Below are 24,844 nucleotides of genomic sequence, written 5' to 3' on the forward strand. Positions count from 1 at the left end.
AGACTGGCTCAGCCATCACAATGTCCACAACTCAGAATGGTACCTAAACCAGGAAGTCTTCATCCTACATTTGGTATCCCTTCAGTCAACGTGTTCACCAGTTGCAAGAACGCAAAGTAGCTAAAATACTTCACCAGGGAAACAGACCTGAGGTCTACGGAGACAGCTGCTATATCACACAGATGGTGTCAAGGCCTGCTATACACGTTTCCACACTTCCCTCTCGTAGGTAAAGTGATCCAAAAATATGGCAAGAAGATACAAGGGTAATAGTGCTAATTCTGCATGGCCAAGGAGACCTTGGCTCTCAGACCTGATGGAACTAAAGCTGAAACCACCATTGCAGCTACTGGCAAGGCCAGACATCCTTTTACCAAGGACCATTCCTCCATCTGGACCCAGACAGTCTTCGTCTGACAGCCTGGCTGTTGAAAAGGAACTGTTAACAATGCAGAGCTTATCTTCCCAAGTGATAGGGATTCAGCTCTCTTCTAGGACAGCTTCCATGCTGAAAGCCTCCATCTGGACCAAATTCAGTCTTTTGTGTCAAGAGCACAAAGAAAATCCAAGAGATCCTTGGAATCCAGTTATTCTGGATTTCTTTCAAGAAGGAGTGGATAAGAGTTCAGCCAAGCATACCAGGTGTCAACCCTCAGTAGTATACCATTTACAGGATTCTTAGGCTCCTTGGCTGAGAACTGTCAGGTAACCAAGTTCCTCAGAACCATTAGATTGGCCAGACCACTGTTTTACTTCATAGTCATCCATGAATTAGGAAAAAATCCAGTACTTTAAAAATTCATGTTTTGATGTTTTGTCTGAAATGGAAGGAATTTCTTCGGAGTATTAAATACTCTGAACACTAAGGATGAAAACAGAATTATAAATGGATTTCTATATGTTGTACCTCACCAGAATGCTATGTAATTGAGCAAAGCACATGTAGTCAGTTGAGTCAATTCTGAGCTAAATTTCAAGCCCTTTCTTGTAGACTCTCATAACAGTGAGTCATGGGTACCTTCATTTATCCACTGCTAATAGAATTTTTGAATATATAAAGCTGTTTTTATGTTATACCATCGTTTTACCTCTCCATCAAAACCTGTTTTCTGGTCACCATCCCATCCACCAGACAAGTTTCAGAGCGGCAGCCTTATCTACACAGAAACCTTACTGTGTGTTCCTTGATGACAAGGGGTGCTAAGAACTCTAGAAACATTTTTGTCTAAGGTAAATTCTGCTTTCTGTGCCCTGCAGGAAGTTTTCTCTTCATTCTGTCCAAAGCCACAGAAACCAACTGAGAAGCTATGGCACACCTGGGACGTCTGATGAGCGCTAAAACTTTTTACCAAACATACAGGATTCACAAAGAGATCAATCTATTTCCTTTCAGCCAAGATGTCAGGGTCTTTGAGTATCCAATCTATGCCTGGCCAGATGGATCAAACTGTGTATCATTGAGACACACAAGACATTCAGCATGCTTATTCCAAAAGGAGTCAAGGTATATTCCACAAGATCCCTGGCAGCCTCTTGGGCTGAAAGATATGGTCATTGGTTAACAGATACTATGGAATGGACTTTCTGCTTTTCACAGAGGCCTCCTTTGGCATGAGGATGCTGCAGGTGCTCATCTAGTAATAACCTTGCTGTTTGGGCAATCCTGAAAAAGGTTTTTTTTTCCCTTTCTCTTCTTATTGGACATTCTTCTGTCCCTCCTTACTCCTATCCACTGCTTGCTACTTCTTGGCAGAATTGTAGGAGATTCTGGGATACAGAATGGAACATTTCTTACCAGATAATTTCCTTTCTGCTAGCAGTGTCTCCCACAGTTCTACCCACCCCAGATAGCTCTCCATCTGAGGGTCAATGTTTTATTTGCATAGTTACCATATAAGCAAGGACTTAATGTACATAGCGAATTGGTTGGCATTATTACTAATTATTTTCTATACATTTTTAGACAGCTTTGAAATGAATCATCTGATAGCCAGCCGGTGTAGGGTTTGTGGCTAGCACAGGGTATGCTACAGCTTTGAACTGTCTTCCGAAACTGCAGTCAGGAAGGGAATAACCCATAGGTAGCAGAATTATGGAAGATGCTGCTAGTGGAAAAGAAATTGTTAGGTAAGAAATTTTCCATTACAAACAATAAAATAAAGTTGGTTAGATGACAGGATAAACAATGTCAAAAACTGAACTCACCATGGAATATTATGATTTTAAAGAGATAAGAAGTCAGTTCAATTAATTCATGTTCTAAACACAAGTTTGTTACAAAGGCAAACTTTTATCTTAGTTCTGTACTACTCTAGGCGGGTGATTTTGGTACCAGCCTAGAACTATAGATGCTTAAATATAGATCCTTATTTATTTCTGATCACACTTAAATACCAATCAAATTATATGACTATTTATGTCACTTAAACTGAACAGTTCTGAGGTAGAATTTTGAAATTTAGGTAAGTTATTTATCTATCAGAGGATATCAGCTCTGTTCAAACTAGGTGATACTCATAGCCAAGCTTTGCCACATGCACAGAACTATTACACATTAAATTCACAATATAATTTGCAAGTAATAACTCTGAAGTTATTCTAATTTCTCTGGAATTTCACCAGTGACATAAGCTTTTATGCTAATTTAACCAAAGATTCAGATAGTGATAAAATCTTTAGCTTACAAGCCAATTCAAAGCGTCTTCCTCTTTTTGCCTTAGAAGCCATTAGTTCTGTTGACCACAAAATCTGTCTGGTTATTAAGCTGAATTCCTTGAAACTCGCAGGTTTTCTTGGTGTAACTTTAACTGTAGAGAAGCAGTTTCCTACTACAAACAGTACTAAGTTTAGTTAGGGTAATGAATTTCCCCAGCCTCAATGCTCTCATTTACTTACTGATTTAGTGTAATTTCTAGACAACTAAGAGTGCGTCTGTGCAGCAAATGCCACCCCAGTACAAGCCCACTGGGGATCCTGGATTCCTACTTGAACTTGCTGGTCGACACTGAAATCAGTGCCACCATGTCTTCACAGCCATTGTTAACTGCACTGCTTAGATTCAAGTTGGTGCAAGTATGCCTACCCTGCATTACAATCACACCTTTATTTGCTGTGTAGGCATTCCCTGTGACTAAACTTGTTACTAAAACACATCATACATTTTAGTCATTGGGAGGGTTTTAACTCAGGTACATACTTTCTGGGAAGTATTTAGCTTAAAAAAGCCAAGTCATCTATTGGGTAAACAACACATCAATTTTTAAATTGCATAAAGTCTCTTCACACTCCTTAATGGTTCTGTCTTTGTTTAATAGTTCATCAAGCAGCAGTGTAGTCATTTGAGTTGTTTACTAGGCCCATCACCAATAGGATACAACATTTAATGAAATAATACAAAACTGCTGTACATACCTCTGTGCCTGTACTCTATTATTCCCTACACCTCAGTGGTATAAGGTTGATAGGATCAGTTCATATGCAGAACTCTGTGTGTAACTGCCAGTGATACAGTTAATCAGGTTTTATGGTCTTAAACCATTTTGTTTGGTTCACCTTAAAGATTTACACTTCACGTTGGCTTCTCCACGTACCATTTGCATGTATTAGCTTCTTTAATACAAAATAAATACCTGTGTGTATATACTTTGCTAAAGATTATTTATATATTGATCTTATTGATCACATTCTATTTAAAATGGCTATTTGCAGTACTTTGTGCTCAGGATGTACCGTAGAACCTCAGAGTTACAAACAGCTCAGGAATTGAGGTTCTTTGTAACTCTGAAATGTTCATAACTCTGAACAAAACATTATGGCTGTTCTTTCAAAAGTTTATGACTTAACATTGATTTAATACGGCTTTGAAACTTTACTATGTAGAATAAAAATGCTGATTTCCCTTTATTTTGTAGTAGTTTACATTTAATACAATACTGTACTGGGGTATTTGCTGGGGTTGGGTTGCTGCTGCCTCCTGATTGTGTACTTCCGGTTCCAAATGAGGTGTGTGGTTGACTGGCCAGTTTGTAACTCTGGTGCTCATAACTCTGAGGTTCTACTGAATAGAATGAAATTTCCTCAAACTGAAGGGGCCTATTACAGAATGCCTGTCTTAAATCTTAATTTTTTTTAAAAGGTATCAGTTATCTAGTAAAATTATACCTCAAAATACTACATCAAATAGTATAGATTCATCTGCTATATGTCTGTTACTGTTATATAGGCATAAAACACATAAAATAAAGGGAAGGTAAAAGAGGTTGTTATGGTTATTATTTTTTATTTATATTATCTTATTGCTTAAGATCCTTAGTCATGAACCAGGACCTCATTATGCTATGTGCAGTCTGAACACAGAACCAAAAGACAGACTCTGCCTTGAAGAGTTTACAGTTTAAGCGGATAAGATAAACATGGGGTTGGGAAAAGGGTACAACACACAAACAGAGAAAGCAATGTAATGGTGACAAACCTCATGTTAGTTCCATTATCACTCTCTCTGTTTGTTTTCTTTTTCATTAAGAAGGATAAGCTAAAGAGAGGGGAGAGGGGATACTGAAGAAAAGAGCAAAGAGGAGTGATGCTGAGGTGAAGAATCTGTGAAGGAAGGAGGAATGGGAGGGTTGGAGCAAACAACCTGTCATGTAAAGGCCAAGAAAGTCCAATCAAACCTGTGGAAAGCTCTCCAGAGGACCAGAAGTCTCTGCATTGGCTGCTTCTACCCTTACTGGCTAAAATCTGTGGCTAGCTCCTCTTTGCAGCTTTCTCACAGAGTAGAAGGGTGAGGGGAAATGTTACTTCACAACTTAGCAAGAGTTTGTGTTAGCTGTGGTAGTTATTTAACCTGTGTGAAACACAGAAACACCATCAGAAATTTGACATTTTTAAAGACTTAGACCTAAATTATATCAAGAATCTTGATCTATGTATGAATATACATGGTATTATGGTTATTAATAAATTCCCTATTTTCTGTATTGTCACTACATGTCTCACTGATCAGAATAAACGAGGGCAAATGTACTGGCACCAGTAGAAACTATCCAAAGGAAAAGAAATGTAACTGTATCACATATTTTAAATAGATAGAAAACAATATACTGTTAATATATAGATACCTTGAACATTTTGTTTTTCAGTTTCTCAATACTAAATTGTCAGCACAGAAATACACAGGTTCGTATTCAGTTGAAAGAGCTTTTTCCTTGTTAGATATTCTTATGGCTTCAGTTTAAATAATTGTTTTTAATCCTGATTTACACTTTGGATTTCCATATGAAAATATTGAAAATGGAGGACATGGTTCAGGGAATTAATAAATGGGTATGAAGCTTTTCACCTGGGAGTTATGGATGCCAATCTCATTCAGCTTGGAAATGGCCAAAAGTTAGAACTATCTGATGATAGCTGTTTGGCTTATGCAACATGAGTTAGTGATGTCATCCCATTTGTTAGCAGATAGGTATCCACATCTCTAAAATCACCTTGCCAGTCAGCACTGTTGTTGACAATAGGATATAGAGACAAAAGATTGAGTGTACATGGGCAACAAAATATTTTCTCAATCCTAAAGTTGAATCTTCCATTAAGCTTGAGGGAGCTTGACTTCAATGATTCCAACTTTGCTTAGTACAGTGAACTGTACATTCACATGGTGAGAAGCATTGCCGTATATTATTTGTAAAATATGTTTCCAAATAAAGTTTTATTTATATACATACACACTTAATACATGCTCATTCTCTCTCTTACTCTCTCTGTCACACACACATGCCCATTCCTTTATGTTCAACTGTCTTACCAATCTTTACTATATCTGTTTGATGAATGAATAAAGGACTTTGGTCTGCATCAACTTTCACAGTCACTAAATTCACCCAAAATGTTAAAAAGAAAGAATTAAATCCACGTAACCTATTCATACTGAAGGCATGTTATGAAAAACCAAAATTTCCATCATTGTAATATGCTCCTTTGTTATGAGAAGTCAAAATACCAGATGTTCTAGTGATAAAAATGTTGATTTCCACAGGTAGAAGGAATTGTTACAGCAGAATATGAACTGGAATATCTACTACTTGAAGGACATTGCTTTGATGTGACCACTGGACAACCTCCTCGGGGATTACAGTTCACTCTAGGCATGAAGAATAATCCTGTTATGTTTGACACCACTGTGATGGCCAATCTGGTAGGTATTAACTAACGAAAAAGTTGTGTGTTGTTGTTTTTTTAATGTTCTTTCTCCTTCATGAAATTTCTTCAAGATACCCATTCTTTGAGTATTCCTTTCTAACTAGCAAAATCTGGACTGCTAAAAGTAGTTAGCATACCTCAGAGTTGTATGCTTTAATGTATATACTGAATAACACAGAGGCGATGCCTATAAAGGGTGACACACAGATATTGCTCTCTCAGCTCATTTTCTGCTATCTTTGGACTTGGAATACTGTGGTCTCACCAGAATTAGTGTTTGTTGTTATATTTGTGCTTAGGGGAAGCACAATTAGCAGTTTCATGTTTGCGTCTTTTAAATACATTGGGGGTAAAATTTTCAAAAGTGCCTAAATCCCATTTCAAAAGTGATCTAAGCACTTAAGAGCCTAAGTTTCCTGGGAGTCGTCTGTTGTCTTCTATTAATCATACCAGACTTAGGCTCCTAAGTGTTTAGGTATTTTTTTAATGGGACTTAGGCACTTTTGAAAATTTTACCCTTTGTTCTTTAATGCTCTCGTGGACAGTATGAGCCAATGAGTATGACAACATGCTCTTATGATGGTCTCCTGAGAAATACTCCAGAAGCAGCTCAGTTTCACAGTGACCTTAAAGAGGTGAGTCCTGGTGAGAAAGTATGTGCAGTGAAATACAGGGGTGTGTATTAACCCAGTAAGTACAGATGAAGAGCTTTTGAAAAATGTAACCCCTTGCCGGCAGAGTACAGAAGGACCGAGATGTGACTGAATAATACTAGTGGGAACACTCATTGCACCATTACTGCTATTATGTCTCTGCTTGTAGTCTAAGCTCTCACTGGGCCAGTCCACACTGACGTGATGATGGCGTAGCGTTTGGACTTTCTCAGAGCAAGTGCAGGCCACATGGTGGCATTATTATGCACTGTTAGCCACAATTTTATGGGTTTTTTTTTTGTTTAGTATAGACAAGGCTCATGAGTAGGTGTTTGTAGGACTGATTTCTGTAGGAGAGAAAACTAAGTTGTTTACTTACTAGTAATTGTGGTTCTCTGAGTATATTGTCTTCTGAGATCCAAACTCTTCTACCCTCTCTTTTTATCTTTGGAGTGCTGATTCTGAACAGAATTTAAAGAATGGAACCATCATTTCTCCTTTTATAGATGCAGTCTCTGCAAGGTTCTCCATTGTGAACTAACTGCTTTTTACAGTTTTGTGTTCTTTTGACTTGATATTCAGTCCCAGTAATGTGGGTCTGTGAAAGTGATATATTCAAAGAATTCCAGTTAATGGTTAAGTAACCTGGATAGTCTTGTGTGTTTCCTTAACTACTAGCAGAAGTCTAAGAGTTAGTGGCAGCCAGCAGTGTGTTAATATTAAAATATTCTCAGAAGGTGCTACATATTGTTTTCCCTGTTACCAAAGAGGGTTTTTGGGTGTGTGTGGAACCAAACTCTCTTGTAATATTTAGGGAAAAAAAGTGAAGCACTTAAACATTAAAAATTTTTATTTTGTTTGATTGGCTTGGTATTATTCACTGAAATATTTGGGATTAGATTAATGTAGTAGGATTACCACATTCAAACTGGTTTAGGTAGAGGGGCATGAGGGATCTTATGTACTTTTTACCCAAATGAAAGAAATGGAAAAAATTAGTCATCTAGTCGGACCTACGGCCATATGTTCTGTACACCCAAGTGAAGAGAGGGACAGAGCTGGCAGCTGATCACCACTTGGTGGTGAGTTGGATCCGACATATGAGATGCCAGCCAAATAGACCCAAGAGGCCCAAATGATCAGTGCAAGTCACCGGAGAACATCAGGTGGAGGACCCTGTGCAGAAAGACTTCAATTCCCACCTCCAGAGAAACTTCTGCATTGTGGGTGAGGTCTTGAACATTGAGTCCAAGTGGACCATTATTCAGGCCTCAATGTAGAGGCAGCCACAAAAAGGCAGGTGCCTGTCATGGTGGCGACCTGCTAGTAGACTCCAGTGGTGAGGGAAACTGTCAAGTCGAAGAAGGAGCCTTCTGAGCAATGCTCACAAACCGGACTCCTGATACAGCTGAGAGGTACCAACTGGTAAGAGGACTGTGGCTGTGGCGGTTGTTGAAGCAAAAACCCAGGCTTGGGAGGAGTTTGGAGAAACCACGGAGAATGACTGCTGGACAGCCTCAAAGGTTTTCTGGCAAACCATTCGTTGCCTTAAGAGGGATCAGTAGGACGTTGCCCAGGCTATACTCAGCAAGGGTGGTGAAATGCTGACTTCAACTGAGGAGATTGTTGAGAGCTGGAGGGAGCGCTTCAAGGAACTCCTCAACCCAGTGGACATGTCCCCCTTCCAGGAGACAGTGCCAGAAACCTCCAGTGAGATCAGATCTATTTCTGATGTTGAGGTCGATAAGGCAGTAAAGTGCTTTCATAGTGGTAAGGCAGCAAGTGTGGATGAGATTCATCCAGAGATGTTCAAAGCACTGACTAATGTTGGGGGTGTCATGCCTCTTCAATGTTGCATGGAACGTGGGTGCAGTACCTCTGGACTGGAAAACCAGGGTGGTGGTCCCAATCTTTAAGAAAGGAGACCAGAGGGTGTGTTCCAACTATAGAGGGATCACACTCCTCAGCCTCCCCAGCAAAGCCTATACCAAGCCTATGCTGGAGAGAAAGTTATGCCCATTAGTAGAACCTCAGATTCAAGAGGAACAGTGTGGATACCGTCCCAGCCATGGAACAACGGATCAGCTCTTTGCTCTCTCATAGATACTCACGGGGTTGTGGGAATTTGCTAATCTGGTTTACCTTTATTTTGTAGTCCTGGAGATGGAATATGACTCTGTTCCCCAAGATGTCTTGTGGGAAGTGCCGTGGGAGTATGAGGTGCCGGTGCCACTTTTGCATGCTATCCAGTCCCTCTGTTCTTGGAATGAGAGTTGCATTCGTATTCTTGGCATTAAGTCGAGTTCGCTCAAGGGGGGCGTTGGACTCCGCCAAGGGTGGGTCTCGTCCCCACTCCTGTTCATGATTTTCATGGACAGTATATCAAGGTGCAGTTGAGCTGTGGAGTGCATCTGGTATGGGGACTTGGAGGTGGCATCTCAGCAGTTTGCAGATGATGATGTCCTTCTTGCTTCTTCACACTGCAATCTCCGACACCCACTTGAATATTTTGCTGCTGAGTGTGAAGTGGCTGGGATGAGAATCAGCACCTCCAAATCAGGTCATGGTCCTTTCTCGGAAGAAAGTGGACTGCTCTTGACAGGTGAGAGGGGAGTAGCTGCCCTTAGTGGATGAGTTTAAGTACCTATTTGTCTTCTTCAGGAGTGATGGCAAGTGGGAGCGTGAGATCAACCAGTGGATTGATGTGGCGGTGATGTGGGGGCTGTTCCGATCCATGGTGGTGAAGTGGGAGCTGAGTTCTAGGACGGGGTTTACAAGTTGCTCTAAGTCTCCATCCACACCTTAGGTAATGACCACAAAGACAAGATCGTGGGGACAAGCAGTGGAAATGAGGTTTCTCTGCAGGATGGCTGGGCATACTCTCCAAGACAGGGTGAGGAGTTTGGCTATTTGGGAGGGCCTCGGAGTAGAATCGCTGCTCCTCCGGATTGAGAGGAGCCCTTTATGGTGGTTCAGGCATCTGATAAGAATGTCCTCTGGGAGGCTTCCCCATTGGAACTCTACTGGGCACGTTCCATGGGGCTGAGGCCTTGTGGCTGACCCGGGACACGCTGGAGATATATCTCCCAGCTGGCCTGAGAGTGCCGGGGAATCCCCCAGGAGGACCTGGAACCTCTTGCAGAGGAAAAGAAGATCTGGTCCTCCCTACCCTCTCTGCTGCCACAACGACCCTCACCAGAAAAAGCAGCATAAAGAATCTTCTTCTTTTTCCTTTATATAAATTCCATATTCAGGTAGGAACAAATCTCTTTATCACTAAGAGCCTGTGGATGTGAATATAGAGGAGAGAAGGCACTTGACTGCATTACCGTAGTACTAATTTCAGGGCTAGAATTGCAGCTGACAATGTGTAGTAGCCTTGATGACAGACAGTGCTGAATGCTGGAGAATCAGTGTTTACATGTGAATGTGGTCATTTCCAAAGTTTTGATTATACCAGACTGTGCTACTTTTTCTCTTTGCTCACAGGGATATTTTCAGTTGAAAGCAAATCCAGGTGCGTGGACACTGAGATTACGCAAAGGAAAATCGGAAGACATCTACCACATATTTGGGTAAGTAGTAACCTAATTTTTGAGCAAACACAGTTGTAAATTACGATCACAAACATATTTTGTAAAAAAAAAAAAAAAAAAAAGTACCACAGTCTTTGCAAAAATACGGAATTTACTGAAGGAAAACAAGCAAAAACAATACACAAATAAGAACAAAAAGCTAGCAATGATGATAATACTGATCAGTGAATGCAGTGGACAAAAAGATGTGAATGGGTGAAATTTAAAAGGTTGAGTATCAGTGAAAGTCTCTCTTCATGCAAATGGTTTTTCCAAAAAGTAGGGCAAACTACCTTAGCCACATAGAGTGGGGAGGATGAGGTAATATTTTGCAAAGACATAAAATCGTCATTAGGCTGATCCTGAATTTCATTAGTTAATTGGGAACTAGTGAATAGAAAATAGGGAGTGAGGATAATCAAGCCAGCCCACGTTCTTGTATTCATGATAATATTTCAGTGTCATTATACTAAATCTCTATATTAAGGAACTTGGATAATATCTTTTCCATAAATGCTACAAGTCCCAGTTTTCTCTTCCTGGCTGGCATGCCAGAAACATGTATGTTGCAATATCATGTTTGTTTTTAGTAAATCTGCTTACATCTTCAGTTTTTAATCGGGACTGTTCCAAGCAGTGATAGACACTGAGGGGATGAAGATACTTTGTGTCTTCATTTCAGACTGATTTGGTGTTTTGTTCTCTTCATTAATTTTTTTTCTTGTATCATCACTCTAACATCTCATCCAGTGGAGTCACTGAAGCTTATTGTTTACCTTGTCTGGAAGGACTGATTTCTTTCAGCATGTTTTTACTAGCTGGCTCTTTTTCTTTGTCATCCTTTGTATTTTCAGTAAGTGTTTGCAATATGCTTAGGTGCCTAATCTACATATGATGTACTGTGATTTAAGTCTGAGACTGTTTTTTCTTTTCTTAACTGAGCAGTAGCATGAACCAGAAATGCTGAAAATTCTTCTTTTTTAAGTTTTGCAAGTATCATTTAAAAAGAGATTTTGTTAAGGAAAAAGAGCTTACCCAGTCAACAGGTATGTATGGGAATCCAGTGCAGAGAGCAGAGAATAGATTTGATGTGTTTGTGGTAGCGTTTGTTGCTGAGAATTTCACTGCTCCATTTTGTCTTAGGTGGAATTTCTTAAGGGTTGATGGCTTCATACTCAAATATATTGCATTGCTGTAGTCTTCCAATCCAGAAGTGAGACAGGCACGTATGTAAATTTTGGGTGGCAGGGACTATCTTTTTGTTCTGGGTTTATACAGCACCTAGCACAATGGGGTCTTGGTCCAATGAGGGACTGGGACTCCTGGGCACCACAATAATAAATTCAGGTCATTATCTACCAGAATAGGACAGTCTCCAAGCCAACCAGAGCTAGAAAGCATTACTCATGAATGCTGATGAGTAAGCCCTCCTAAGGTACAGATTGAATTGCCCAATTGCGAGTGTATGTCTTCAAATAGAGGAGACTGCACCATGGCTGTAAATTCTTCAAAGTGTTATCCTTATCCCTACCTAAATCACCTGTTTAGCTTCAACCAACTATTCTTCATCCATGAAGTGGGCCATCTTGGTGGTGATATAGGGTTATGTACTGATGGATAACTAGAATGGGGTCATTGACATATTGATGGTACTTCAGTCCATGTCATTTTACTATTCCTTCTAGAGGCTGCATATGAATGTTGAATAGGACGAGAGAAAATTGATCCTTGTGGTGAGGAGACTGGAGCAGAGATGCAATCTCCCACCAATAGCCTTTGGCTCTGTCCCTCCAGGAGGGACTGAAACCATTTAGTACATTTCCCTGGGCCCCTGCCACATCTTTTAAGCAAGACAGCAGTATCTCATGGTCCACAGTGGTGAATGCGTAGAGAGGTCTAGTAAAACGAAGATTAGATGTCTGCCCTCCTTCAATCAACGACATGAGATCATCTATCATAGTTACTGAAGCTGTTTTCATCTTGGCTTATAATACAGCTTCAGTACAGGTTTTAAAAAGGTCTTTGAGCTTTATCCTGTCTTTTCAGCCTTCCTTTCTGCCATTGGTGCTCAGATTTCCATACCCCTCTCTTCATCTAATGCACAAGTGTCAGAAAACCAAAGAATTCTTGGTGGGCGATAAGGGAGGGGCCATTTGAGGGCCAGTGTGGCAATTATCAAGACTAGAACACAGTGGTAATGATTCATCGGATTGTTGATTCCTTGTCCTGTGAGTGGAGTGCTGCTATCCTTTAGAATACTTTGGAATCTGGAGAAGTACATGAACCTTTCTCCCCTAACCCTTCCTTATCTTTGCATGATCATTCCATTTGTTCCAGATCAAAATGAGTATCTTTCATATTCCACCTTTTCTCTGACAACAGAGGCTATACTCTTTGGATCAGGCACCCACCTGGTCTGCCTCTTGAATCAGTGGACTTAGTCTCTTCCAGAGTCAGAGCATCAATTTACTTGAATTTCAGGCCACCTCTTTTGCCTTCTGTGATGGGGAGGACTAGGCCCAAAGGCCTCAGTGTCCTGCCACACCTGTCCCAGAAAAGGAGTAGTAGGAGTCTTCCAAGCAGCTGAGAGTCACTGCAGAGGAATCAGCCAATCAGAGAGGCTTCAGGGAGCAGCCAATCGAGGCCTAGGAGGGCCATATAATAGGAGCTGCAGAGCCAAATACAGTTCCTTACTTGAGCCAGAGGAGTGCAGATGATGCTCATGGCTGGCCAAAGGGAACTGCAGAACCATGGACAGCTCAGTGCTGCCAGGGTCTGGAACGGTGAGGAAGAGCTCTTGGCTGGCTGCTGCTGAACTGAGATGAGACCTGAGGTACGGTGAAGCTTTGGTAAAGGATGGGGCTGCAAGGAAGTTGCCCAGGGAACCGAAAGCAGTTTAGTTAAAGGGAGATGGTGACACCTGGCTGTTATTCTTAGGGTCCCTGGGCTGGGACCTGGACTAGTGAGAGGGCCCAGGTCCCCCCCATAGGCCACCAGGGAACTGGCCTACTATTGGACAGCAATAACCTCCTAGACTTCCCTTCACCTGCCCTCCTACAGTGACTGTCATAACAACAAATGCTTCCCTGTTGGGATGAGGTTTGCATCTAGACAGCCATGCTCCTCAGGGCAGGTGGACAGCCCAAGAAACCACTCTGCACATCAACCTCTTGGAACTCAGAGCTGTCAGATACACGTGTCTCCAGTTTCTGCCACTAATCAGAGAGAAACACATAAAGGTCATGATGGACAACATGTCACACATGTCTTCTAGAAACTGGTAAGGGGGAGCAAGAGTCCCCCTCCATCTATGTCGAGGTGATAAATCTTTGGAGTTGGAGCGTACACAATCACATGTTGCCACCGCAGCTTACCTTTCAGGAGTTCAGAATGTGACTGTGAACAAACTCAGCTGGCACTTCTCTCATGACCATCAGTGGGAGATAGATTCCACCATACTTCACCATGTAATCTGACAATGAGGCACTCCTCAGATAGACTTCTTTGCTATGGTGATAAACAGGAAATGTGCCCAATTTTGCTCCAGAGCAAGTCTGGGTTACCAATCCCTGGGGATGTCTTTCACTTCCAGTGGTCACCGGGTGTTCTGTATGCATTCCCCCTTACTCTTCTGATAGCCAAAGTCCTACTCGAAATAAGACAGGACAAGGCCAGAGTTACTCTGATTGTTCCGACATGGCCCAGACAAACATAGTTTCCTTACTTAATACAGCTGGCTGTGTTCTTCCTGGTCACTGTCCTCACACTCCTCTCTCAGGAGAGCAGGAAGATCCTTTACCCCAATCTCAGAATTCTTCAATTCAAAACATGGCTGCTTGATGGTTCATAGGCATACAAATGGCCTTTTCACAGCAAGTAAAAAGGGTGTTACCACACTGCTGGAAACAGTCTACCTGCTGCACTTATTTACAGAAATAAATAAGATTTGCCTGCTAGTGTGATCTCAAACACATTGCATCAACCACCTCATTGCTGCCAGAAATACTGGAGTACATTCTAGAACTACAGACCTCAGGTTATTGCTTAGCTCCATTAGAGTTCATCTGGCAGCCATCACAGCCTTCCACCCTCCAATAGAGGTCTACTCCATATTTGCCAATCCAACAACAATGAGATTCCTCCAAGGCCTGGTCAACCTTTTTCAGCCAGTTAAAAGCCCTACTCTGGTTTGGGACCTCAATTTGATTCTTACATGCCTTACAAGACCACTGCTTGAACCTATGGCTGCCTGCTCACTCCTCCATTTATCTCTGAAAACGGCATTTTTGGTTGCCATCTTATTGGCTCAATAAGTGATAGAAATAGCTTTTCTTATGTCAATCCCACATTTACAGTATTTTTCAGAGACAAGGTTACATGATGTCCACACCCTGAGTTTTTTTCCAAAAGCAGTTTCTCATTTCCATATTAATCAGCTCATTCACCTCCCCACTTTTCAACCTAAACCTCACTGAGATAAGAGCGAGGCATTGTTCAACATGCTTGATATCAGGGGAGCCCTGGCCTCTAACTAGATGAGACTAAACCTTTCAGTAAGTCTTCCAGATTGTTTTGATCACAGATAGAACAAAAGGACCTGCAATCTCTAAACAGAGGCTTTGTAGGTAGATAACTGACAGTATTAGTAACTGATACAAGTATCGTCATCTCGAAGCATCTACTGACATACAAGAATACTCTGTGAAATCTATTTACACCTGTGCAATCTTTCTTAAAAATGTTCCTATCATTGAAATATGTAAAGCTGCAACTTGGGCTTCTAAGCATACGTTCGCCAAACACTGTGCAATAATCTGTGACTCTGCTTCCAATACGGTGTTTGGCTCAGCTGGTACTTTCCTCCATACTGGAATAGACTGCAAAGCCCCCTCCTCTTTAAAGGGAAACTGCTCAGTAATCACACATAAGAACGCTACTCGAAGAAGAAATGGTTACTCACTCTGTGCAGATTTCAGAGTAGCAGCTGTGTTAGTCTGTATCTGCAAAAAGAACAGGAGTACTTGTGGCACCTTAGAGACTGATAAATTTATTTGAGCATAAGCTTTCGTGGGCTAAAACCCACTCTATTGGATGCATGCAGTGGAAAATACAGTAGGAAGATATAGATATATAGATATATATATAGAGAGAGAACATGAAACAATGGGTGTTACCATACACACTCTAATGAGAGTGATCAGTTAAGGTGAGCTATTACCAGCAGGAGAGAAGAAAAACTTTGTGTAGTGATAATCAAAATGGCCCATTTCCAGCAGTTGACAAGAAGGTGTGAGGAACTGTGGGGGGGAAATAAACATGGGGAAATAGTTTTACTTTGTGTAATGACCCATCCACTCCCAGTCTTTATTCAAGCCTAATTTAATGATGTCCAATTTGCAAATTAATTCCAATTCAGCAGTCTCTCATTGGAGTCTGTTTCTGAAGTTTTTTTGTTGTAATAATTCAACTTTTAGGTCTGTAATCGAGTGACATGGGAGATGGGAGTGTTCTCCAACTGGTTTTTTAATGTTATAATTCTTGACATCTGATTTGTGTCCATTTATTCTTTTACATAGAAACTATCTTGTTTGGCCAATGTACATGGCAGAGGGGCGTTGCTGGGACACGATGGGCTATATCACATTGGTAGATGTGCAGGTGAACGAGCCTCTGATAGTGTGGCTGATGTGATTAGGTCCTATGATGATGTCCCCTGAATAGATATGTGGACAGAGTTGGCAACGGGCTTTGTTGCAAGGATAGGTTCCTGGGTTAGTGTTTTTGCTGTGTGGTGTGTGGTTGCTGGTGAGTATTTGCTTCAGGTTTGGGGGCTGTCTGTAAGCAAGGACTGGCCTGTCTTCCAAGATCTGTGAGAGTGACGGATTGTCCTTCAGGATAGGTTGTAGATCCTTGATGATGTGCTGGAGAGGTTTTAGTTGGGGGCTGAAGGTGATGGTTAATTGAATTCTGTTACTTTCTTTGTTGCGCCTGTCCTGTAGTAGGTGATTTCTGGATACTCTTCTGGCTCTGTCAGTCTGTTTCTTCGCTTCAGCAGGTGGGTATTGTAGTTGTAAGAATGCTTGATAGAGATCTTGTAGATGTTTGTCTCTGTCTGAGGGGTTGGAGCACATGTGATTGTATCATAGAGCTTGGCTGTAGACAATGGATCGAGTGGTGTGATCTGAATGAAAGCTGGAGGCATGTAGGTAAGTATAGTGGTCAGTAGGTTTCCATTATAAGGTGGTGTTTATGTGACCATTGCTTATTAGTACTGTAGTGTCCAGGAAGTGGATCTCTTGTGTGGACTGGTCCAGGCTGAGGTTTATGGTGGGTTGGAAATTTTTGAAATCATGGTGGAATTCCTCAAGGGCTTCTTTTCCATGGGTCCAGATGATGAAGACGTCATCAGTGTAGTACAAGTAGAGTAGGGGCATCAGGGTATGAGAGCTGAGGAAGCATTGTTCTAAGTCAGCCATAAAAATGTTGGCATACGGTGGGCCCATGCAGGTACCCGTAGCAGTGCCGCTGATTTGAAGGTATACTTTCACAAGTACTCCTGTTCTTTTCACTCTGTGCGGTAACTGAAGTTCAAGATATGTGTCCCTGTGGGTGCTCCACCACCCACCCTCCTCCCCTCTGCTTCAGAGTTCCCTGTCATGGGACTTTGCAGTAGAGAAGGAACTGAGGACGGTTAGTCTGTACAGTGCTATATAGTAACTGCATGGAGCACAAGGTGGAGTAACATGCATGTGTGGGCCAAATGGATGTCACTATGAAAAATCTCTCATCAAAGGTGCACAGGGCTCAAGTGCACTTATAGTGGAGCACCCATAGAGGGACACATCTTGAAGAACTGCCATTACTGCACAAGGTGAGTAACCATTTCTTGTGCGCCCCTTTACAGGGAAGTGTTGAGCAACATTTAATAAGAAGCAGTGATACTAGTCCCGAACATAACAAAAAATTGTTTTTAATATTTTTCATCATATATTTAATCCTAGTACTTAATAAAACTGGAAATTCCTTTAAACCTCAATAAATATCCCCATTTATGTAATAGAGTTTGTTTGTTTTAAATCCTCATGTGACTGAAGAATCTTTGAGTAGTGTAACTTGTAGAGTTTTTCTATAGTAGTCAAAGGAATAAAAATTCAACATTCAGGTATTCAGTTTGGCAAGATATGTCATTTTACAGTCTTCTTTCCAAAGAAAATGTTGATTTTTGAAAATGCAAAGTCTTACGTCGTCATGAGGACACTCTTGTGTTGTGCAGTGATGATGCACAATTATTGTGAAAGAACCTATCATTCATTTTACTATAACTGAATGGAGACTCCTGTTAAGCTCCGTGAAGAAGAAAAATTGAGAAAGGTTTCAACATCAGAAAACTAGTGCACAGACATTTTTAGCTTTAGCAAATGTAAACAGTTCTAAAATAAAAATAAAACTCAATATATGTAACATTTTAAGGAGTGTATACATTTGTATATCTGTTGTTGTTTTCCTCATAGCCATGAAGGAGCAGATTCTCCAGTCCACCTGGAAGATGTTGTTGTGGTATTAAACAACTTCAGGAGCAGAATTCTCAAAGTCAAAGTATGTAAGCAGATAATTTTGAGTATGCATCATTTCTTTAAACATATTAATAATGCTCAGGTGCCTTGGGTTATGTTTAACAGCAAGATGAAAGTCAGACTATACTATTCAATTTTTGATAACTAAATCCGTAGATGCATGAATTCATGCATCAATTAATACGTTGCATGTTTTTTGCATTGCATTGCATTATGAAAGAGAAATCTTTTTCAATAGAATGAATATTATAATTTTATAATAAATGCTAAGTCCCAAGTTGTCCCTTACACAGAAAAATCCTGTGTAGTTGACTGGAAAGATTGAGTTTTCCCTTATGTAATTTCCTATGAATTCTTTCATCTCTGAAGATGCAAGACTGGTCTCCCTGGTGAAAGAAACAAGAGGGCTTAGCTCCTACAACCCACAGATCCCTTACAGTCAGCTGGAAACCAGAGACACCTGCACCAGCTCTGCCGCCCCTTCTCCCCAACCCCCTTATCATTTCCAACATCTTTGCTCTGTTGGAGTTGCCACAGTATTTTTCCATCTCTGATGCTGGCTCTTTTAATTTTATCTGCATTTCCCATGGGCATGCCTTTCAACTGTCCATCATTTTGAAGGATAGTCCCAGAATTACCTGCATTCCATAAAAATGTGGTGTCCCTTTGCTTCTATAGTTGCAAATTACATCAGAAATAAAGAATAATGAAAGTGAGATTGTGTGAAGAGTTACCTATTGTTAAGGAGTAAGGAATCCCACATTTCTGGCATTATTATTTTTTTAGTTTCTCCTTTTAAGTCTTCTTCATACAGTGTGTCCCAGTTTTGGACTTTCAGTCTGAGAAAGGTACAGAGCTACAGGGCAGAGGCAACAATACATGTTTCCTCTGGGTCTCCTGCCCAGTCCCATGGATGTAAGGTTCCAGGATCTGAGGGAAATGGGATAAAATGCCACAGAGGCAACTGACCCCACCCTGCACCATGCAGATGCCTCTGCACACAACCTGGGTCAAAATTGGGTAAATGATATGGTTGGAAAGTTAGTGTCCCCTTATCTGTTGTAACCAAGTAATTTAAATAAGTAGACTTGTATCAAACGTGGCAGATAGTATCTAATTTAAATTAGGTTGCAGTCTTGGCTATAATAAATCAGACCTAGGATATATCTTCAGAGACATGTGCTGTGAAGAAACTAAAAAGCCACAGGTTTTTACTGATTCAGTACTGTCACAAAGCTAATAACATTAGCTTGACAATAACAAAAAAAGTCTAAATTAATTTGGACAGAATTACATACATTCAGACACTTTTAGTGTTTGAAAAACTTACGTGGATTGCAGATATGTTATGCCTGTAAGTTCGGAGTGAGGCCATCTAGTAAATTCAATTAAATGGCATGGCCAGTCTTTGACTTTGGCACAAGAGAGTAGAGGGAGTATAAGGTGTGTTGAGGGGCATACACTATGACAGGTACAAATCTGTCACAGTTTTTTCCTTCTCCAAAGCAAGGGGGAGACAAGGAGGTAGCTTGTGATTCACTGAATCACTAGTTTTGTGTATTATTAGTTACTCTTTACATATACAAACACAGAGTGCTTAAGCCAAATTTTACAAAGTACATGGAAAGGATGGGTCACGTATCTAAGAGAGGTTTCGGAGGGGTAGCCATGTTAGTCTCTGTTAGTAGAAACATTTGTAGTGCTAACAAGACCAGTTCAGTCATAGTGGATGTGGCCCATTCCCAACAGTTGACAAGAAGGTGTGAGTATCAACAGAGGGAAAATTATTTTTTGTAGTGACCCAGCCACTCTCAGTCTTTATTTAGGCCTAATTTGATGGTGTCAAGTTTGCAAATTAATTCCAGTTCTGCAGTTTCTCGTTGAAACTGATGCATCTGATGAAGTGGGTTATACCCCATGAAAGCTTATGCCCAAATAAATTTGTTAGTCTCTATGGTGCCACAAGGACTGCTCGTTGTTATATCTAAGAAAGGAAGAGGACTGAATCTGAGAAATCTATATAGATAACGTTGTAGAATATATGCTAGTATGGAAATTTTTTTCAAGATCCAGGCGGACAGGACTGATTAAGTCTACACTGTGTACAAAATACTTACATTTGAATAGTATGAAATGGTGTTATTACAGTGTAATTTCAAACAGTTAAAGAATTAACTTGCTGAATTAGAAAACTAGGACACTAGTTCATCTGGCTAACAGGTCCATTTTACAGCTACTGTATTTACTAGCTAACTTCCCAAATTACATGAATGCTACTTTTTTTAATGACTAGGTACAAAAAAAGCCTGATAAAATTGATGAAGATCTCCTTAGTATTGAGGTTACAGAAGAAAAAAAAAGAGCTTGGGAATCCATTACAAGGTAACTGATGTTTGTTTCCACTTGGATCATGCCAATACAGAATGATTATGATAATAATTATTAGTTTATGATTTTTAGTGTGGTAGCTCCCAAAATGTGACAGGGACTGTACAAACACATAAGAAAAGACAGGCCGTACCCCAAAGAGTTTATAATTCAAATAGACAAGAGAGATGAGCATAGAAACAAATATTCTTGGTGATATGAGGTAAACATTTTGTTAGTTATTTTGTTTCCTTGTGCATCACTCCATTCCCTTTTCCAGATGCTCCAGCCAGCTTGCTCCACAAATATGCGTTTTATCACCTTTTGGCATGGACTCAGTCTTATTATGAGAATCAGGGGGCTAGGGAAAAGAAATTTAAAAATCAGCTGTTAATATGGTACTCATATCAAATTGAATTCCTAAAGCAGACTATGCTATGGCAATAATGTCTGTTAGCAGACAAAATTTGTGAAAACAGTGTTTCTACTTTTTTTTTCTGCCAGGTATATATTAAAGTTAAAATTTTATTAATTTGGATTTGTTTTACAATTATATAGTGATTCTTAGGCCAGAATGGACCAGTGTTATCATCTAGTCTAACCTCGTGTATAACACAAGCCATAGAACTTCCCCCAAATAATTCCTAGAGCATATATTTTAGATATTTTTAAATACATTTTAGATGTTTTAGATACAGTTGTAATTGTATTAATCTACTCTGAGGAATGTATTATTTTTCGATAATATTATGTATGCCTTTCTCAAATTGGAAGTGGAAATCATTAGGAAAATATGGAGGAAAGTCCAAAAATAAGGATGTAAGTAACTCATAATTCTTCTTGAGTAATGTCCTTTATGAGTGCTCCACTGCAGGTGCATATATGCCTCTTGTACCTTTTGATCAGAGATTTTTCAGTAGCAGTGCCCGTTTGCCCCGTGCATGTGCTCTAGATAGCCTAATGCCCTGTACCAAGGATATATGTGCAGGTGAACCTCACCTGGTTTCTTCTCAACTGCTCGACAGCCTGAGAGCATCTAGTGTGCCCATTTCAGCTTTGCTCTAGCTTAGCCTCAAGATCTTAGTTCCAGTTCAGTTTATTTAGTTCTTTTGATAATCATACTCCTTTAGTTAATTGAAGGTTTTCTGATTTATATTCCCTTTCCCCATCAACCCCCCTTTCTGAAGGGTTTTCCTTGGGGGTTGTCATCAACCTGGCATACCAGAATCCCCATGATTCGAGCGCTGCCTTACCTGCTGAGAATCTATACCAGTGAGCGACGGACATTCTTGGTGTATCTACTATCTGGGAAACACCCACATTCCAGCCACATGCAAGATCTACTCAGCTTTTAAAAGCAGATTTTGAAAAACACCAAGAGATTAAATTTAGGCTCTTCATAATGGAGCGTTCCCTCTGACCAGCCTCAGATCGAGGCCCAGATACAGCCCACAGACACAGGCCTGGAACACTGGCCTCCAAGTGAGCACAGTGCCCCTTCAACCTCCATACCTAGATCTTTTTGGGGTAAGAACACAGAGGTACTAGTAGAGGTCCCATGGGGTGGGAGTGCTGGATCTCCTTATAGAGAGCCTAATTCAAAAAAGGTTTGGTCACCATCAGGAATGACCGTTTTGACGACTTCAGGTTCCAGGAAGCTCTCTCTGGTACCAGGAGCTCTCCAAAGATCTTGATGTCCTCAAAGGACCCATGATACCATGCAAAGCTCAGTACTGAAGTTTTCTGCGGTACCCTCCAAGCATGACTGCTCCAGCAGAGACTCTAAACATTCTAGAAAATCTGTAACTTTCATTACCACCTCTGCAGACCCACGCTGCAACATTAGTATTTCTGAGGTCATCATCCTCAGTACCATGACCATTGGCTGCACAAGATACTACTGTCAACATCCTCGGTACCGACAGCAGTTAATCTGGAGCCTCATCCAATCCTGGCGAAGATTTACCCGGTACCACAGGAGCTTAAATTCTACAAGGACTTGTCAGTGTCTGAGATGCAATAGTTTCCTTTTTTTTTTAATGGTTATCAAACAATTGTTTATGATGAGATCTGCAGGGTTTCCGAGATCGTAACTTTCTCTGATACCATCAGTACCATATGGACAACTGTTCTTGCCTTCGGTGTCTGCTTCTTCTGTAGACTATGCTGAAGACTCTTCTTCAGATTCCTAGATCTCTGTGCAGGGATTCCCTACATACCACCATAGAGACATCTTTCTGGACATGTTAACTGAGAAAGAAGCCTCGGGGCCAGACAATCTTTAGCCCCTTCTCACTGGTATGAGCAGCGCTGGAGTCCTCCCCCACTACCTTATGGTTCCCCACAATGGCTGTATTGTTACTGGTGGTAGCCTGTCATCAGCAAATGTCAAGGGCTCCTAGCTATTCCTTGTGGATCAGCATGAAAGGCAGTCTCCTGCTCCATCTCTCCCTCCTCAAGAGCCCCAACCAGAAGAGGAGTCTTTTTAGGAGCAATAGACTAAAATGGGCAAGGAGGTGACACCACAAACTAATATCTCTACCAGATGAAGCTATGATACCTTCTCTGCCCTCTTACACTGATTATTTTAAACAGTTTCAGGAGCTGATGAAACAGATTGCTGAATCGCTTCAGATCCCACTGGAGAAGATGCAAGTGTCTCAACTTAAGTTCTTGGATATCCTCCACAGACACCCTCTGGTTGTGTAGCTTTACCAGTAAATGAGGCTCCACTGCGTCCTGCCAAAACTGGCTGGAGTCTGACACATACAACTACAATGTATGCAAGCAAATAAAAAATACTATGTTCCAGAAAAAATTATAAGTTTTTATTTTCACATCCTCCTCCCAACTGTTTAGCTGTAGAGGCTGTTAGTAAGCATGGTAGGCAATACTAACAGCATACTGACTCATATCATATGATAAAGACCAGAAACCCTTCAGCCTTGCTGGATGTAAAAACTACTCTTCCGTAACCCTGCAGTTTAGAATAGTGAATTATCAGCTCTGATGGCAAAGATGGCACACCAACTACAATAAACTCAACACTTCTATTAATCATCTTCCCCCAGAACATTAAGAATAGTTCCAGGCTGAGTTCATAACTGAGTCATCTCTTAGCAGGCACCCGGTTGTGAGCCTCTCTAGAGGTAGCTGACACTGAAGCTCCTTCCATCTCTGCTGTTGTCCTGAATCGAACATCTTGGCTGAAGCAGTTGAGATTTTCTAGAAAGGTCCAAAATATCAGAGAAGACCTTCTTTTGACAGACTGAAACTTTTAAATGAGTCCACTGAGTAATCCATGCACACTGTAAAGGATTTGAAGGCCACACTCAGGTCTGTCAGTATATGTACACCTGCAAATAAAAAAATTAGTAGATCCCAACACAGAGATCCCATCTGTTCCAGTTCTCCGACATTCATAGACTGGCCGAACCACGTAAGAGACCTAGATATCAAAAGAAAAGGCCTGCTACTGCAACCATTGCTATCACCCAGCCCCCCTACTCATCTAAATGTCAATTCTGATGGTGTGGTCAAAGGTCCAGAACATCCCCGCCTTTGGAATCTTCAGCTGTACCACTACTCACTTCCCTCCCTCTGGAGACAGTCTCTTCCATTTTTGAGCTGCATGGGAATAAAGTACAACTGAAAAATGGGTTTTGAAGATTATAATATCAAGCTACTCCATCCATTTCACCTCATTCCACTCCTCCCCATCCCTCCTCAGGGACTCTTCTCACAAACAGTTGCTGAAACAGGAGACTACCTCTCTTCTAAGCATAGAGGCTGTAGTTCCAGTTCAGCACAGATGGGAAAGGATTTTATTCCAAGTATTTTCTGGTTCCAAAAAAGAATGGTGGATGAAGATCAGTTTTAGATCTCATATTTCAAAACATATTAGTGAAATCAGATATTCAAGATTGTAGCAGAGTGAGTCTCTGCTCCGGCCCGGAAGGGGTTAAAACAGCCCTGGATAAGGGCTGGGGGCTGGAGAAAGCAGCCTTTTAGGCTGGGCTGATTGGGGAAGTGGCAGCAGCTGGGGCCATGCCCCAAACTCAGCCACAGGCCCTTATATAAGGGCAGAGAAGCCAGGAGCCCAGACAGTCTCTCTCTGTGTTCAGAGAGAGAAGGGCCTGGCTGCAGGGAACCAAATAAGGTACCTACGGTGAAGCAGGGCTGGGGAAAGGCAGAGGAGCTGGGGAGCTCCTGCCTGGAAAGCCCCAGGCTGCAGCCTAGCAGAAGGCTAAGAGGTACATCAGCCTCCTAGAATTATGAGCAGTAAGGAACACCTGTATCCACTTTCTTCCCTTAACTGAGCAAAGTTATGCCAGATAATATAGCGTGCATGTTCTACATAAATCATCATGGAGAAGCAAGTTTCCTCTATCTCTGTGCTGAAACAATAAAACTGTGGAAGTGATGTATAGCCAATCACATTCTCATTTCAGCCTCTTAACCTCTCAGGCATGCAAAACAC

General features: G+C 41.1%; 1 protein-coding gene across 2 annotated transcripts in view; it reads left to right on the forward strand.

Moving 5' to 3' along the window:
• Positions 1-24,844, forward strand: part of UGGT2 (UDP-glucose glycoprotein glucosyltransferase 2) — a 280,647-nt gene that overhangs the window by 205,320 nt on the left and 50,483 nt on the right. For both annotated transcript variants that reach the window (XM_050947053.1, XM_050947062.1), the window contains 4 exons: positions 6,032-6,190; positions 10,338-10,423; positions 17,935-18,019; positions 20,291-20,379. In XM_050947053.1, coding sequence (XP_050803010.1) covers positions 6,032-6,190; positions 10,338-10,423; positions 17,935-18,019; positions 20,291-20,379 — 419 coding nt within the window. The remainder of the gene's footprint in view (positions 1-6,031; positions 6,191-10,337; positions 10,424-17,934; positions 18,020-20,290; positions 20,380-24,844) is intronic.

This window comes from Gopherus flavomarginatus, chromosome 1 (genome assembly GCF_025201925.1).
Source record: "Gopherus flavomarginatus isolate rGopFla2 chromosome 1, rGopFla2.mat.asm, whole genome shotgun sequence".
Lineage (NCBI taxonomy): Eukaryota > Metazoa > Chordata > Testudines > Testudinidae > Gopherus > Gopherus flavomarginatus.